Source organism: Gopherus evgoodei, chromosome 3 (assembly GCF_007399415.2).
Source record: "Gopherus evgoodei ecotype Sinaloan lineage chromosome 3, rGopEvg1_v1.p, whole genome shotgun sequence".
NCBI lineage: Eukaryota > Metazoa > Chordata > Testudines > Testudinidae > Gopherus > Gopherus evgoodei.
The window spans coordinates 38,832,555-38,849,821 of record NC_044324.1 but is presented as its reverse complement, the minus strand read 5'-3'; the positions used below and the strand labels follow the sequence as shown (position 1 = coordinate 38,849,821).

At 44.9% G+C, this 17,267-nt stretch overlaps 1 protein-coding gene across 2 annotated transcripts in view; it reads left to right on the top strand.

Annotated features, from left to right (window-relative positions):
- ATP6V1C2 (ATPase H+ transporting V1 subunit C2) overlaps positions 1–15,868 on the top strand; it is a 29,002-nt gene extending 13,134 nt beyond the window's left edge. For both annotated transcript variants that reach the window (XM_030558439.1, XM_030558438.1), the window contains 9 exons: positions 4,587–4,681; positions 6,519–6,610; positions 9,002–9,100; positions 11,776–11,844; positions 13,241–13,333; positions 13,807–13,900; positions 14,249–14,346; positions 14,787–14,916; positions 15,571–15,868. In XM_030558439.1, coding sequence (XP_030414299.1) covers positions 4,587–4,681; positions 6,519–6,610; positions 9,002–9,100; positions 11,776–11,844; positions 13,241–13,333; positions 13,807–13,900; positions 14,249–14,346; positions 14,787–14,916; positions 15,571–15,666 — 866 coding nt within the window. In that variant the 3' untranslated portion in view covers positions 15,667–15,868. The remainder of the gene's footprint in view (positions 1–4,586; positions 4,682–6,518; positions 6,611–9,001; positions 9,101–11,775; positions 11,845–13,240; positions 13,334–13,806; positions 13,901–14,248; positions 14,347–14,786; positions 14,917–15,570) is intronic.
- Positions 15,869–17,267: the final 1,399 nt, after the last annotated feature.

The window sequence follows — 17,267 nt, the reverse complement described above, 5'->3', positions numbered from 1 at the left end:
TCAATAAGGCCACACAGGTGTAACTATCAGCAGGAATTGGCCTGTGTTCTCATTCCCTTCTCAGATCACACACATTCCAGGCTTACCCAGCATTTTCCAGTTGGGAAAGAAGTTAGTTTGAGTTGGGGCAGAAAAATGAGGACTAACTTCAAGTTTATTTAGCTTTAAGTTTTTGGAATTAAACTCAAAAGAAATCAAATGTGAGGTACTTTTATGATGGATTGAACTGCTAGAGAACCAGCCAATGGACAGAACCTGCCTTTAGCCTATTCAGCCAGTCTTTCTGTCATAGCCTGCTAAGAAATGGATTTAAAATCTCCAAAGGAGAAGGGAGGGAGAAACCTACAACACTGTGTGTTGAGCTTCCTCAGGTGCTTTTGCAACCCTTAAAAGCACAAAGATGTGTTGGTCTGTGGAACTAGGCTGAACATAAGGACAGAACTTGGTTGCTTGTGCATCCCAGTACAGAAAAATACATCAAAGAAAAAAATTGATTTCTTCAACTTTTAGTAAAGTTCACTACAGTATTGAACACAGTGCAGCATAAATCTGAAGCCCTCAATGGAAGGTACTGTAAAAGTTAAAATACTGGTATCCAGAATGAGATGTTTAGTTTTGTTTTTCCTACACATGTGTGGGAATTCGTTCCTTATACCTGGGAGGGGCAATAGTTCTGGTTGGAGCTGGATAACGTGTGCAGATTTTGTGCAGACTTCCCACCCTATCGCTCTGGTACTGCCTCTTCCCCTTGCCAGCTCCTTGCCCTGCCCCCGCCCACCAGGCATTCACCAGTTGTCCAGAAAGGGGACCCAGCACACACAGAAGATGACCGTGACAGGAACTGGGACCCAGGAGGCAGCATCCTAGAGCCGCCTGCCAGCCTTGCCTGAGGAGAGGGACAGAGGGAGCATCTTCCCTCCCTGACAGCTAAGCAGAGCTCCGGAGAAATCGCAGAGCGGACATTGCCTACTCAGACTACACCCACAGCTGGCACAGATTCCCGTGGTAACTGGATTTTTAATGTCCGGTCACCAGTTTTTAACCGGATACCTGACAGTGTGTTCCTGTAGTGTGGGGGAGACGCAGCAGGCTGCCGGCTGAGCTCCTTCCAAGCCACAGGGGGCTGCTTTGCCTTTCCTGCTGGCAGGAGTACTCCAGAAGGGCTGCGTGAGCAAGCTCACTCCCCCTCACCCGGTCCTGGCCATGCTCCTTGACTGACCAGTAGTGCCTAAAAATAGGAAGGCCTAAGGCTATAGCCCTATTAGCCTAATGGTTAATCCAGCCCTGCCTGCAAAGTCTAAGAAAAAAGGCTTTGTTTGAGGAATGAAATCCTAGGCCCCTTCCCCTGGATCAGGGAATACCCGCGGAACTGTTCCATGGATGCTATGGCAGCCTTATAACACAAGAACTAGGGGGCACCAAATGAAATTAACAGGCAACATGTTTAAAACAAACAAAAGGAAGTATTTTTTCACACAATGCACAGTCGACCTGTGGAACTCTTTGCCAGAGGATGTTGTGAAGGCCAAGACTATAACAGGGCTTAAAAACAAACTAGATAAATTAATGGAGGATAGATCCATCAATGGCAATTAGCCAGGATGGGCAGGGATGGTATCCCTAGACGCTGTTTGCCAGAAGCTGGGAATGGGTGACAGGGGATGGATGACTTGGTGATTACCTCTTCTGTTCATCCCTCTGGGGCACCTGGCATTAGAAGACAGGATACTGGGCATAGTCTGACCCACTATGGCCTTTCTTAGTGCTGTCAGAGCCTTTGTGTACATAGTTCTCCACTTTGGCAGATCTATTCCCCTGGCCCACTCCCAAGCCCATGTTGCTGGAGCAAAGGCCACCTCAGAGAGCAACTCCATGCATGCCAAGGGGTGGAGTCTTCTCTGTGGCTGCTGCAATCTCTCCCCATCACACAGAATGCTGCAGAATTGTGCTGATCCTACTTCATATTTATAGAGGAGGTGCAGGATTTTGTCCTAAAGCTCCACTGTGTTGGCTTTTTTTTGTGGCCTGTCCTAAGAGCATTTTGTGTAGAAGTGGTAGGAGCATAGTCACTCCAATGCTATCTGCCTCTTGTGCTGCAGCTTCTGTTGATAGGTAAAATACCTGACTTTTCACACTTAGAAAGTCTACTAAAGTAAACTGACTCCTGGGCTGAGAGAAGTGCAGGGAAAGGATAACAGTGTGTGGAAGAGTGACTGTGTTTTGTCACAAGAAGAGGCTGCAGTAGCTGCAACTTGTTAGTACAGCAGTTAGAATGGTTTTTCGCTACAGATCTGAGAGAACGTAGTGCATTAAATGCATTTCACAGAGCATCACAGAGGGTTCTCAGGAGGATCTCGGTATTGACAGGATGATGCCATGTCCCAGAAGCCCAGTTTGTAGGATGTTAATGGATCCATGTAATCCAGTGAGCCAACTCATCAAAGAACTCAGCAGCCACAGGATTTCACTCCCTTTTTTTAAGCGCTTGAGCTTTATTTCTCCCAAATAAATCAGATGAATATAAGTTCCACATATGCTCCAGGTCCTTTCCCCTGGCGCACAGAATCCTGCAGGAGTCTATCTGCTCCCTATAGGTCTCACTTCCCATGTCCTCTGCTGGCCTGCTGTGGCCTTTCTCCAATATACGGGCTTCGAGCTTCCAAGCCTACAGGGTTACATTCCCAGCAGGAGCAGCATGAGGGTTTTTGCCGCCCTAGGTGCAGGGCCGGCTTACCGGTCCTGTGGCTCCGGTGGACCTCCTGCAGGCGTCCCTGCAGATGGTCTGCTGGTCCCACGGCTCCCGCGGGACCAGCAGACCGTCTGCAGGGACGCCTGCAGGAGGTCCACCGGAGCCGCAGGATGCCTGCGGATGCTCCACCAGAGCCGCGGGACCAGCGGACTGTCCGCAGGCACACCTGCGGGAGGTCCACTGGAGCAGTCTACCGCCCTCACAAATCCTGCCGCCCTAGTCGCCTAAATAGAAGCGCCGGTCCTGTGTCTCAGACCTGCTGCCTGGATATGGAAGAGAGCCTTTCTCTTCCTTCTTGTCTCCAGCCTCCTCCCTCAACTCAGGCTGCCCATTATATTCCACCAGGCCCAATTCTGAGGCCCAATCTTCTACCATGTGATCATAGGACTTATTCCCTTCTGTTGGGAAGGCAGCCTCAGCCTGGCACAAGGTGCAGCCAAGACCCAGCTTACCCTGTGACAGTCCCACAATAATTTCCAGGGGTTGCCTGAACTTTTGATGGGACACAATAGAATTTTAATGTAACATCATGGTCTTGTCACATCATGACAACATGAGGACATGTGAGTTTATCCCATCAGACAAACTTGCATAAAGACAACCCTACACTGAGATAACATCAGTGTACAACTTTTCTGGGTTGAATTATGCAAAAAATTGCCTGTTTCATAACAGCATTTGACATATTGATGGGAGAAAACATTCATTTGGTTTTGTAATGTCTACTCAACCTTTGACGGTACCAGACACTAAAGATCCCTGTTTTCCAAGTGGTGCATCATGGCAAGAATCCTTTTTGCTAGCTAGGAGTCACTGGTAAATTTCTGCCACATCACAGGAAGGAGTAGAGGCTCCCATTACTCAGTTTCAGAGTGACTCATTCATGAGGGCTGTATGCATAACAGAACTTGCTGTGAATTTCTCATTTTGGGTGCTGTGATTGATTTATTCTTTTGTAGAAACACTGTTGCATAGTTTTGCTTCCATTAGCTTGGGAATTCTGAGTTTATGTTTTCCCTGGTACACTATCAAAGCCAAATCAGGAGTTTCTTGCTCAGTTTTGACTCACTCCGTATTCAGGTTTGACATCAGGAGGAGTCTGACAGAGTCAAAACTGAGTAACAGTATCAGCTGTATTGGTAGTAAAGTGGATCAAATACTTCTCTCAGTGCAATTCCATTAACTCCAGTGTTTGCTCCAATGATCACACCTACTGATAGGATTATAAACTTAAGCCACACTTTACTAATCAAAACTGAGGTGTGTTTCATGAGCATGTTTGCCTGTATGAGAATGACTGGAAAATCTGATACTGTTGAATATTTTTTTGTCCAGAACAGTCACAGCTAATTTTATAGTGACTCTAGTTTGGTGATAGATACTAATGCCCCGATCCTCAAAAATATTTTCCACTGGAAATTAGGAGCTTGAATATTGTTGAGGATCTGGATTGATTAGGAACAATTTGCCTCAGTGAAGATGTGTGACTTGATTATTAATGACAGTTGAACCTGTGCTACAAAGTTAAATTCTGGATCTGAACTTTTTCCAAGTTTGGGAAAAGCGAGGGTGGGGGTGGGGGTGGGGGTGGGGGCAGGGTCTTGAGGGGTTTTTAGAGTTGTGGTTCTGTTTTGTGAAGTTCAGATCTGGTGCGGAACTCTGGGGCCATTCAGAACTGGGATTCTGGGTTGAGCCCATCTCTAATGTTAACGAAAGATGTGGCTAGTGGAGCAAGTGGAGAATAGCTCCCAAAGTTGTATTTTACTTTCAGTTTTACAACATAGTGTAGTGGATTTCTCAACTTGCTTGTTTCATACATTTATTTGTATCTTTTCAGTTGACCTAATTAGTTACCTGACCCGGTTTGAGTGGGACATGGCCAAATATCCCATAAAGCAGCCACTGAAGAATATTTCAGAAGCATTAGCAAAGGTAAATCATACTCGCTGACTTCTAAAAAGGCATCCAAATGTGAGTATCATGCTGTTGCAGTTCTCAGGGCTAGTATCAGTGTCTGATCCTTCCCTTATCAGAGTCAAGGGCATTTTGCCATTGATTTGAGTAGGAGCATAAGCAGACCCTCTGAACTGAAATAGTCAGGGTGATTTTTTTCATTATGAAATAATGCTGGTGAAATCTACTCAGAATATTATATGGTGAAACCTACTCATGTCACAGGAGGATGAAAATGTGCCTTAACAGCTCTTCCTGTAGGGTTGCCAACTTTCTAGTCACACAAAACCAAACATCCCTGCCCTGCCCCTTCTCTGAGGCCCCACCCAGGCCCTGCTAATTCTCCGAGGTCCTGCTCCCACTTGCTCTATAACACCCCCACAACTCTTCCTCACCCTCACTTACTTTCACCAAGCTGGGGCTGGGGGTTGGGGTGTGGGAAGGGGTATGAGCTCTGGGCTGAGGTGCAGGCTCTGGGTTGGACCTGGGGATGAGGGATTTGGGGTACAGAAGGGGCTCTGGGCTGGGGCAGGGGGTTGGGGTTTGGGGGAGGTGAGGGCTCCAGCTGGGGGTGTGGGATCTGGGCTGGGGCCGGGGATGATGGGTTTGGGGTGTAGGAGGGGACTCCGGGCTGGGCCAGGCAGTTGAAGTGCATGGGAGGGGTGAGGGCTTTGGCTGGGGCCAGGGATGAGAGGTGTGGAATGTGGGAGGGGACTTTGATCTGGGCCAGGGGGTTGGGATGCAGAGCAGGGTGAGGGCTCCGGCTGGGGGTAGGGCCAAGGATGAGGGGTTTGGGGTGCAGGAGAAGGCTCCAGGCTGAGCCAAGGGGTTGGGTGTGGGGGGTGAGGGCTCTGGCTAGGGCCAGGGATGATGGGTTTGGGGTGTAGGAGGGGGTTCCAGGCTGGGCCAGGAGGTTGGAGTGCGGGGTGGGTGAAGGCTCTGGCTGGGGCTGGGGATGAGGGGTTTGGGGTATGGGAGGGGACTCCAGGCTGGGCCAAGGGGTTGGAACATGGGAGTGGTGAGGGCTCTGGCTGGGGCCAGGGAAGATGGGTTTGGGTTGTAGGAGGGGGCTCTCCAGGCTGGGCCAGGGGAATGGAGTGCGGGCTGGACCAGGGGGTTGGTGTACGAGGGAGGGTGCGGGGTCCTAACATGGCTCCGAGGAAGCGGCCGCTAGGATCTCTTTTTGACTGGGCATTCCGGTCAAAAAACAAATGGCTGGCAACCCCATCTTCCTAGAATATTTTTATATAGGCTTCCCACAGCTTTAATCTCCTTTATTATAATACTTTTGTTATTATTATATGTTGTAATGTTGTTCTTCATATAGAAAATACTGTATTTTTTTCTACAGTATTCATGGTTTTACATTAAATCAAAGCATCACAGGATGGATGAATTATTTACACTGTAAACTTCTTTGCAGGAGCCATCGGCTATTTTATGTCACTATACTGCCTAGTACAATAGGGCCCTGATCCCGGTTGAGGCCTAATGCATTGGATATAATGGGAGGGGAAGTGAAATGGAGAGAGCAGGGAAACAATGAATTCTGTTTACAACCACCTTATCTATAGTTATTTTCTTAAATCCGGGTGAAGCTACTCTTTGCAAGTATAACATCCTTCATTAACAAACATGCCATCTGATACTCTCTTACTTATGCTGGAGATGCGCTGAAAATGTAATGAAAAGTTATGTAATGAAATTATCATTTGGTCCAGCTCCTTGCATCGTGCTACTTATTTACAGCACTGTTGACTTCATAAACATAAATGCAGTCAGTTTACGTCAATTGCATTTTTGCTTTTGTATTTAGCAAATCACACAAATAGAAACAGACCTGAAGTCCCGAACAGCAGCGTACAACAACATCAAAGGAAATTTGCAAAGCCTGGAAAGAAAAACTGTGTATGTACAGTGTGTGCCAGTGTATGTTGAGTGTTGATACTGGTGTGTTGTTTGTATGTATGTACTTTCCTGCCTGCTTGTTCTGACAGGAATGAGTATTGGGAATAATTGTCAGAAATGGTAAGCATCCACAGATCTAGCGGAAGTTACTGGACACCCCCGTTTTCCATTACCTCTTAAAATCGGACCAATAGATTCCTTCTCTTTGCTTAGGCTAAAGTTCATAACTGTTAACTGTGTAGAGGCAATGTGACTGACTTGCGTCAAAACCTAGCATCATTGCATTTGTTCTGAGCATATTGCATAGTATCAGAAATAAGAGATGGGGAAGTTCTATTAAGTCAACCAGTGCAATCCCATGCAATGCAGATTGTATCCTATACTCGGTTATAGAAGTCACATGCAATCATGCTTCCATTATTTCCCCTGGGAGACCAATACACTCACTGATCAGCCTTCCCTTTCTTAATTTCATCCTGTTACTCATAGCTACACCCCCCTCTTGCCTTAGTAAATGTTTTCTCTCCTCTCTTCACTGGGTTAAATAAGTTCACTCTTTAAACACGTTGAGACTATTCTAAATATAGGGTATGTTGAGTTCTCTTGATTCACTACTTCTGTAATTTTCCTTAAACGAGCAATGAGATTTGGCTGGCAAGCTCCATTCTTTCTAAATTCAAGTCTGCTTTGATCATTTCCCCACTTCCAATGGGAGTTGGAAAATCCTAGGTAAGGTGAGTTTTAAGCAACCCATTTGAGAAGAAAACATCTGTAAACAGAACTTTTAGAGCATCTTAGAGAGTGCCAGGCAAATCCACTGTCAGTGCCAACAGACATCTCAATGCTAATGTGAGCTAACCTTTCCTGTGCAGGTTCTCAAGTGGCATAAACAGCACAGTGAGTATCAGCCTCACAGCTGCCACTCCACATTCCTGGGACTGTTCCCAGGGAGCTGAACTGTACTAATGGAAGTTACCCATGCTCTGTAGCAGGGGAAGTAGGGCTCCAGGAATGGAGAAGAGTGCCACACGCAATGTAGCTTAGCACTCTGGAGAGTGGTTAGGATGAGAAGTGGCCAGGCATTTTTCATCTTAGCGGGGGCGGTTTTCTGTCAAAACCAAATTTTTAGCGGGAACAGGTCCATGTCAATGAATTTTTTTGACTCAAAACATTTTTGAAAAAAAGGTTGGAAATTGTTGAACTGTTTCATTTTAGCATTTTTGAAAGATTCTGGTTTTGTTTAAAAATGTAAGCTAATTATAGTAAAATAGAACATGGTAAAAATATTTTGGAGCTTCGGTTCACAAAAATTTGAGATTTTTGACTTCATCCAGATTTAGGATGTGAAAATTCAAAATCTCAACATTTTCTGCAGAAAGACAAAAACTGTTTCCTGCCTAGCTCTGTTTAGGACACAGCCCCCTGTCCCCCTCTTGCAACAAATTGGTGGATTAGCATCTTCCCTCTCCCAACACCCACTTAATTGCTTATGCCATATACTGGCAGGGTTACTCTGTCTCTCCTTTTGGGGCTGCATTCTTTACTCCCTTCATGCCTTTTACCCTCCTCTTTGCTGATGGTTTTGCTTTTGCTTTCTGTTTTTTATTCATGTTTGTTCACTTGTTTTGCTGTGCTCCCTGGTTCTTTCCTCCCAACCCCAACTCAGCAGAGGAGCACTTGCTGCATGGGACAGAAGATACCCATTGGTGGTTAAGAGGAGCTGGGACAGGTGCTCCCAGACTAGCTGTCCCCTCTCCAGTTCCTCAGAGGGATTGACCCCCAGTATGACAGTAAGACAAGGCTAGAAGTAACATGGCTGCTGTGGTCCTGTTTCCAGTTATATATTGAGCTGTAATAAGAGATGAGGCAAAAATGTGAAGAACCTTAATGAAGGTAATGGTGAAAGCTTCAGTTCTACTCACCATCACAAAGACTCAGGGGCAGGGGGGTTGTCTTTCTATACAGTATCTCCTAGCAATGGGGAAGGGCTGAAGGGCTTCTCTGCACAAAATGTACACGGCTTTAACCAGTTTTAGTTAACGTGGTACAACATTGCTAGTGTATACAGTGGTACTGGTGTAATAAATATTCCCATATGAGAAGGGGAATAAACTAAACTGATGTAAGGCAACTTTATATTGGTATAACTGAGTCCACACTACGGGTTGTACTGGTATAACTTGTATAAGAAATCTCACCCCCTTACCAAAATAGATATACTAGTACAAAACCTGTGCGAGGCCTTTAGACGTGTCAGATCTGGAACGTGCATTCCTCTGTATATAACACTACTTCGCAGTTAGCTGTATGGCACTTGATATTTCCAAAGTTCTGTAGTCCCCTGTATATGTTCCAATCATGATTCTTTTTTTCTGGTTTGTTTTATTTTAGGGGAAATCTGTTGACTCGTACTTTAGCTGATATAGTGAACAAAGAAGACTTTGTGCTGAATTCAGAATATCTCATCACTCTTCTCGTTGTAGTTCCAAAGTAAGATTATCTCAAGTCTTCCCTTTCGGGGAGGGAGAGAGACAGAGCAAGTGCAAGTGTGTGTGGCTTCCTTTTAAGAGGGAGGGAGGGAGTGTAATTATGAAAGATTGGGCCAGAGTCACAAAGTTTGGATATAGAGTTTTGGTTTGGGTCTATCTCTAAGGGTATGTCTACACTACAGCAGCGCAGCTGTGCTGCTGCAGTTATTGCACTGTAGCTACATAGTGTAGACACTTCCTACATTAACAGGAAAGGGTTTTTTTCCCATCCATGTAGCTAATCCACTTCTCTGAGAGGTAGTAACTAGGTCAATGTAAGAATTCTTCCATCAACCTAACCACATCTACACTGGGGCTTAGGTGGATGTAACTACGTTGTTCAGGATGTGAAATTTTTCACATGGAGCTAGGTCAGTCTAATTTTTGAGTGTAGACCAGGTCTAAGATACATATAGCAATTACAGAAATGGGCAGTTTTTTGTATCTGCATGCACACATCACAAGTCATGCCAACTGAGAGCCGATTAAACCTTTATACCAACCCCCATCATCATGGTTTCTTTCATGACACATTGTACAGAATATTTTAAGAAACTTTTTGAGAGTTTAAAATACTTTTACTAGGACTTTAAAAAAAAAAAACCTTTGTACCTTTAAAGCTGTGTGTGATACTTTGGGGGTTCACCCAGACAGTGAGGGGTTGTGTCACCATCTGCCCTGTAAACCTGAGTGCTTCTGTGCTGTGCAGCTTTGGCTCAGAGCCCTGATCCCAGCAGCTTGCTCACAGCACGATGGCCTCACCCTGGCTCCACCAGCCTGATTACTCCTTGCAGGGTGACACCACCAGCCCTTCCAGTCCTGAGTCTCCTCAAAACCCTCTCCCCTGCAATGCTCAGCCCCTCTCACTGTAGCACTTCCCAAAGCTTATCCAGTTTGCTGTTCCTTTAACGAGACAGTGCACAGCACCAGCTATTCATTTGGCTGAGGCTTTTACCCCTCATTTGGAAATAATGCACTGAGATGGGTGTGTAATAAAACAAAATCAGGTTTAGTAACAAAGCACATGCAGCAGAGTTGTAGCTGTGTCGGTTCCAGGTTATTAGAGAGCCAAGGTGGGTGAGGTAATATCTTTTATTGGACCAACTTCTGGTGGTGAGAGAGAGAGACACGCTTTTGAGCCCCAGAGAGCTCTCGAAAGCTTGTGTCTCTCACCAACAGAAGCTGGTCCAATAAAACTATTACCTCACCCACCTTGGCTCTTTAACAAATAGCAGGCATTTAAGCGATCCCAAGGAGAAGGCATTGGGATAGAAATGGCTACAACCAAACAGAAGTAAAAGTATGCTTCTAAGACTAAAACCTAACTTAATGAACTAGTTTTCTTAAACAAATTAATTTTCTCAACATGGTCATTCTTCCAGCATGGCTGGCGAGTTCTTAACCAGGAGCCAACAGAGAGCTCAAAGCGCTCAGTTCCTTTGTCTCATCAGAAGGATGTCAGAATGGCTTTTTCTCTCTGCTTATATTCTCAAATTTTATCTCCCCCCCCCCCCCCCAGTCAGGAAGCCTTCCTGGGGGCTCAGCTTGCTATGTCCACCAGGGAGCTGATGCCATGTTAATATTTGCAGTCTCCTCCCACTGTCATGATAATTAAGTAGTTATCTCACCCACTGCTAGTTTGGTGGCTTTGTTGACCTCTGCTGTAAATACATTTCCATAGTCTCCCCTTGCTCAGTTTACACTGATGATATATTCAAGCAGGCTGGGAACCACATTCCTTAGTCTAGGGCTGGGTTCCTTGAGCCCTACCTGCCAAACCTAGTTGAAGAACATAGTTCCAGCTCACATTTATAATTCTTTATCTACTAACTGTAGATGCCCCATGCAAGCATACTAATTGATCAGTGAGTTAGCTTTCCAGTGATGTATTGTTAAATAGACATGACAGCGGGTGGGTGCGTGTACACCGAGCTGTGTGTACAGGCCAGCTGAGACTCTGTGCTTCACCTGGGAGCCCCTTGTCCTGTGGCTTTAGGGTGCTCGTAGTGGCACATTAAGTGCATCTTTTTACCATGATGCCAACTGGCTAAGGCTCAAAGGGAGAAAAAAAAATCAAACTAACAGATGGAAAACCGTTCTAAAAAAGACCTTGTCTAAACATCAAAATGTCACTGTGTATAGTCTGTTATCTCAGGCCCTTCCAGGGTGGGCTAGGAATAAGTGTTGGGTCCCTTTGGGAAGCTGGGAATCTCCCCTCTCCCATGGGATAAAGCTGCTGTTTCTAGACCTTCAAGGGTGTACGATGGCAGATTTTAAAGTTGTGCTATTTTGAGATCTAGAAGAGCCATCACTGGAAACCTTGGTCATGCTGGGCCTCCAGCTTGAATAATGGAGTGGAGGAATTCCACATGGGAATGAGGAAATATATGCTGGCAGGCTGATTTTTTTTTTTTTAATGGCTGCAATTTGAAATAGCTCTAGAGTTTGGAATGGTAGAATAAATCCCAGTGAAAGAGCTTCATAAGGCAGGTGATGTGGTAATAGGCATTTGATAAGTTAATTTATAATATGCTCCATTTAGCTTAGCATAGGGCTATCACATACACATGTATATACTTAGTAGAAATGCCTGCTCTTTTCAGTTACTTAATGCACTTTCTTTTGTGTTGCCCACAGGTCGAACTATGCACAGTGGCAAAAAACATATGAATCCCTCTCTGATATGGTAGTGCCTCGATCCACAAAGTAAGTGAAATTCCTGACCTAGCTCTCGTTTGCTCTTGAGATCTCTATGCTGTTTTCATCTTAATCATTTGAAGTCCCTGGCTGGCAGAGGGAATAGTACATGTAACAAAAGAGCTCTATGAGAATGTATGGAGCAGCACTGTCATCTCAATCTCATTCTTGCTACTTCAATCCTTGATTAAAATGGAAGCTGCTTGGTTGTGGGAAAGTGCAGATGAATGAAAATGCTTAAGTGAGCTATTTTCCAGTAACCTTGCTTTTCCTTTGAAATGTCCAGTGATTCAGGTCTCTCTGCTTTTACCTTGCCACCTGACTACTCAACAAACCGCTTATTTTGCCTGCTATTGTTATGAAAATAGAGGAACACGTTGTTACAATAATATAGTTCAAGTTCTGTCCTGATGTAAATAGGCACGTCATTAAAACTAGTGGAGTTACAGACACTCACTCACGTGCTGCCATTTAACTGTTTCCTGATTGGGGATGGGTTCATTTAGCTTCCAAGATGTCTCCTGTAGCAGCAAAAGCCTAGTTAGCGCTTACCCTATCACAGGACCGGCGCTAGTGTTTTTAGCGCCCTAGGCGCACGGCCATTTCGCCAGCCGGCATGCTGGTCCCGCAGCTCCGGTGGAGCTGCCGCAGCTGTGCCCTCGGGAGGTCCACCAGAGCCACAGGAGCAGTGGACCTTCCGCAGGAATGCCTGCGGCAGCTCCACTGGCACCGCGGGACCAGGGGACCCTCCGCAGGCACGACTGAGGCAGGTCCACTGGAGCCGCCTGCCGCCCCCCTCCCCCGGCAAAATGCTGCCCCCCAATAATCCTGGCGCCCTAGGCGATTGCCTAGGCCACCTAAATGGAAGCGCCGGCCCTGCCCTATCAGACTTACCAGGAAGTAAAAGTTTGAGTGGGTAGCCAGCAGCAGGAAAGCATAGATCATGGCAGGAGAGAAGATCCAGTCCAGAGATACAAGGCTTTGAGAGGAAAGATCAGGAGGGAAGGAATCAATGGAAGCAGGAGAAAGTGGAGGAGGGCAAGTTAGGGAGAGGGCAGGAAGGAGGATTGTCTGCTACTTCCTGTCTCAAAAAATAGGTGGACAGAAAGGAAGAAGAGGAGCCAGAGATAAGGAATAACAGGAAAGAAGCAAGCAGACACATAGACACCCACTCAGCTGGCAGGGTTCAGAAGCTTGATCATAGGGGGCCTAGAACTGAAGGCCCAGTCCTGCTCCAGCTGAAATCAATGAACATTTTGCCCTTGCTTTCAATAGCAGCAGATCTAAGAAAGTTCATGCTATTGTTCAGTTCTGTAAATGGAAAAGAGAATTGCAACAGAAAGCAGCTAATCAAAGCACAGGGCATTCTCCGTGCTCGGTCACTGCAGTGCATTTCTTCCTGCAGAATGATTGCTGAGGACGCAGAAGGAGGACTCTTCACTGTGACACTGTTTAGAAAAGTAATGGATGATTTCAAAGCCAAAGCCAGAGAAAACAGGTACTGTAGTTACGGAACTGCTCCCGCAGCATGGGCCAGCCTCACATGGTTGTTCAGGGTGGGAGAGGATGCAGGGAGCACAACCCTACCCTTTACACTCCTCTAAGTGCAAGGACTGCTCATGGCTCCTGCTGCTGCTGGCCCTAGATTCATTGAGAGCAGGGAAGCCCAGCAGGGTCTGTCCTCTATGGGGGTGAATGTACGCTGTGTTCTCCAAGAGTGGCACAGCAGCTATCCACAGCCATCACTCCTGGCGCTGTCCGACCTGCTTGCCTAAGGCACAGTGTGTCTGGGAGAATAACTCCTGCTATGCTAAAGTGACTCCACATTACTCTGGGGTAACAGCACCATTCTGCATGCTGTATGGTATTAGCTGGCAATTTAGAAATGCATATTATTCCAAAAGCATATGACAAAGGACCAGGCAAGTTACATGAGCAGCAGCTATTACAAGTCAATATATTTGTTTTAAGGTTCATGGTCCGAGAATTTTATTTTGATGAGAAAGAACTGAAATGTGAAAAGGAAGAAATAATGAAATTAGCTTCTGATAAGAAACAACAATATGTAAGTAACACTTTGATTTCATCTTCCAGCGACTGATACAGCCTTTATCACTGTAGTATCTCAGTAGCTCATAATCATAAATGGATTTTTAAGCTCACAGCAGCACTGTAGGGTAGAAAAATCTTTTACACTGGGGAAACTGAGGCACAGGCTAGAGTCATTGATTTGCCCAAGGTCACTCAAGCTTGTGGATGAGCCTGGAACCCTGTCTAGTGCCTCATCCACTAAATCATCCTTCCTACCCTACAGGCCCCCAATCACAAATGTGAATGGTCTGTAATTAGCACCACTATCAATACTTCCAAAGCAACTTGAGAAATAGCAATGTTAATCTGTTTATTGCCATAGGGGCCACTACTGCGCTGGCTGAAAGTGAACTTCAGTGAAGCATTTGTGGCTTGGATTCACGTGAAAGCCCTGAGAGTTTTTGTTGAATCTGTCCTCAGGTAAGCTCGTCAATATGCAGAAGTTAAAACAAAGTTTATTTTCACATAGCAGTGTTCAGATATAACTTCAGCAGGAAAGACTCACCGGTTTACAGAGTCAGCTCTAGCAATTCCTACCAGCATATGGAAAATTTAGATGACTGAGAACAGCGCTGCAGCTTGGAGGAGGCAAAAGGCTGAAAGTAACTATTCAAGTGTATTTACAGGGGAGGAGTAAAATGAAGGCTATATGGGGGAGAGAGCACGTTTAATCCACTCTAGGCTTCACAAGGGTGCTCCCATGCATTATTATCAGATGAAGAGACAGTCTGCACCGATGGAGAGGAGTGAGCTGGTGAAAACAAGCTGATACGAGACTGGAGATAGGAGGGAGTTCCCAGAGAGGTTTGAAATGACTGCACTGTACCAACAGCACTAAGTGTATGTCTGTGTATTTAAAGGTACGGCCTACCTGTGAATTTCCAGGCAATGCTGCTGCAGCCCAGCAAGAAGTCTGTAAAACGTCTGAGAGATGTTCTTAATGCTGTCTTCAAACATCTGGATGAAGTAGCAGCAGCAAGTATAATGGATGTATGTGTTCAGTCTACTGCAGGAGACTATGGCCATTAGTTCTGAACAAGACTATATATTTGCAAGACTTCGTATCAATTTAGTTAAAACCAGGGCTCAAGAACCAGATCATGTAGCACTTCATGCTCCAGGGTTTAGGCTTATCTCAAGGTTGAGATCTAGTGTGGGAGGCCTAATGGGACATTTCGTACACCTCCCTCTGAAGCATCTGGCCACCATCAGAGGATACTGGACTAGACAGTCCTCACTTCAGATCCCAGGTGGCAAGTCCTGTGAACAAAAAGCCCCCTAGTTTCTCCCCAGCCTCTATGTTGGCTACTCCTAAGTAATATTTACAAAACCCTCACTTTAGTCTAATGGAGGTGAGCACAGTCACCTGGTAGGGAGCAAGTTACAGACAAGTGGCTAATCGGTGTCCACCCTAGAAGGTGGAGATGGAGACTGTGAAGTTAATTTTTTAATTGTTCAAAACTAATTTATAAATACTTCAAAAAGAATCCACCAAGTTGGAACTGAGCATGACTTCTCAGACAGAACGCTTTGATTAAAGCAGGTATAGGAGTATGTTCTATTTACTGACAGGGATGTAAAAACACAAGTGATCATCTCTCAAGTTTATTTCTAGCACCTAAATTACTTTGTCTCCTTTTGCAGATGAGTATGGACATTCCTGGTTTACAACTGAGCAATCAAGAATACTATCCTTATGTCTATTTCAAGATCGACCTCAGTCTTCTTGATTACAGTTAAGAATTAAAATCAAGCTTGACTTACTCATGTGCAAGTCCCCAGTGTCCCAGTAGAGTTATGCTCTTCAGCCATTAACAATCAAATTAAAATGCAGGCACCTGCTCAGCTGGATAATTTTATAAGAATTCTTTTGCATATGTAGCACAGTAATTTAAAATTGTCAATCTACTCCACTGTGAAAGTAAAGTGTTTTACTATTTTATACTGTCTCTTCACTTTGTATGGTTAGAAAACAATTCACAAGCAGGTGGATTTTATTTATTTATTTTGTAAGTTACAGAGGGGATCATCTTTACTGGAATTTAAAATAAAATCAAAAGTTAAGAGTCTGGTGGTTAGTGGATTAACTAGCAGTGTACAATCAGGTTTTGGCAACAGATTTGTTTTTCAGCTCTAGTTTCAGATGTTACTAATCCAACAAAGTGAGGAAATCCTGCCCTTAACCTTAAAACCAGATGGGGTAAAATTTTCAAAGGCTCCAAGTGCCTAAGTCACTTCTGAAAACACAACGTTAGAGCCTAAGGGCCTGTCTACATTTAAAATGCAGCAGCAGCAGCACAGCTATACCGATGCAGCTGCAGCACTTAGTGGAGATGCAATCTCTGCTGACAGGAGAGCTTCTCCCGTCAACATAAGTACTCCACCTCCCTGGGATTTTTATCCCAGATCCTTTACTTAGAATTTAATTATTGAAGGCCAGCATGAAATTACCACTCAGAGCTGGTAAATTCCATCAACTTGTCAGTGGGAAAGACTCTTTAAAGACAATATTGGGTTGGGGTAGATTTGTAAAATTACTATTGTGAAAAGGAGCTTTCAGCTATGCCATCTCCATATCTCACACAGGTCAGTCCCATGCACAGTAACTTTGCTAGACATTGATACAATAGGGGGCCAGCCATAGAATAATTTAATACCTTTGGCCTTAAGTTTTTAATAATATTGATTTTACAAACAGCAATAATTATACCAAACACCAAAGTGTAACCACCCCTGGGGTGAAACACTAAGGATTTTAACAGTGTAAGATGGGAAGCAAATACCACCAGATCCAGTGGAAAATGCAGAGGAAATTTAAGAAGCAGAACATAATCACCTAAGTTGGAATTTGGCCAGGATGCTGGAGATAATACTTAGATTCTGTTTAAGAGACCAGTCAGTATCAGTTTTAGGCCTCTCCCCAGAGAGAAAGCTGCTACAACAGCACATTGACCCTTCACACTCTGGGGGGGGAGGTCACTGGCTCACCACCAACTCAGAGGAAAACTGCCACTTTCTGAAATCAGCAGCACTTTTCACCAGCTTGCATTTTCCCTAGAGATCTCCCATTCAAGCAGCGACCCAGCTATCAGATGACAAGATCACCATTTGAGGTGATATGTTGTTTCCAAGAAACTGAAAATCCCTGAAAATAGGAGGAAAGACTAGAAAGAGCATTTTAAACCACGATTGTCTGGTCTAATCTTCAGGCAAAGACTGTCAATAAGTTTTATAATGGCAGGGTAGTTTAAGAGTCTTACAGCACCGTTCCTTATGATATACACTGTTCACTTTGCAACAGTCATCTGAAGCTGGACAGCTTTAATTGTATGGAAGTTTGT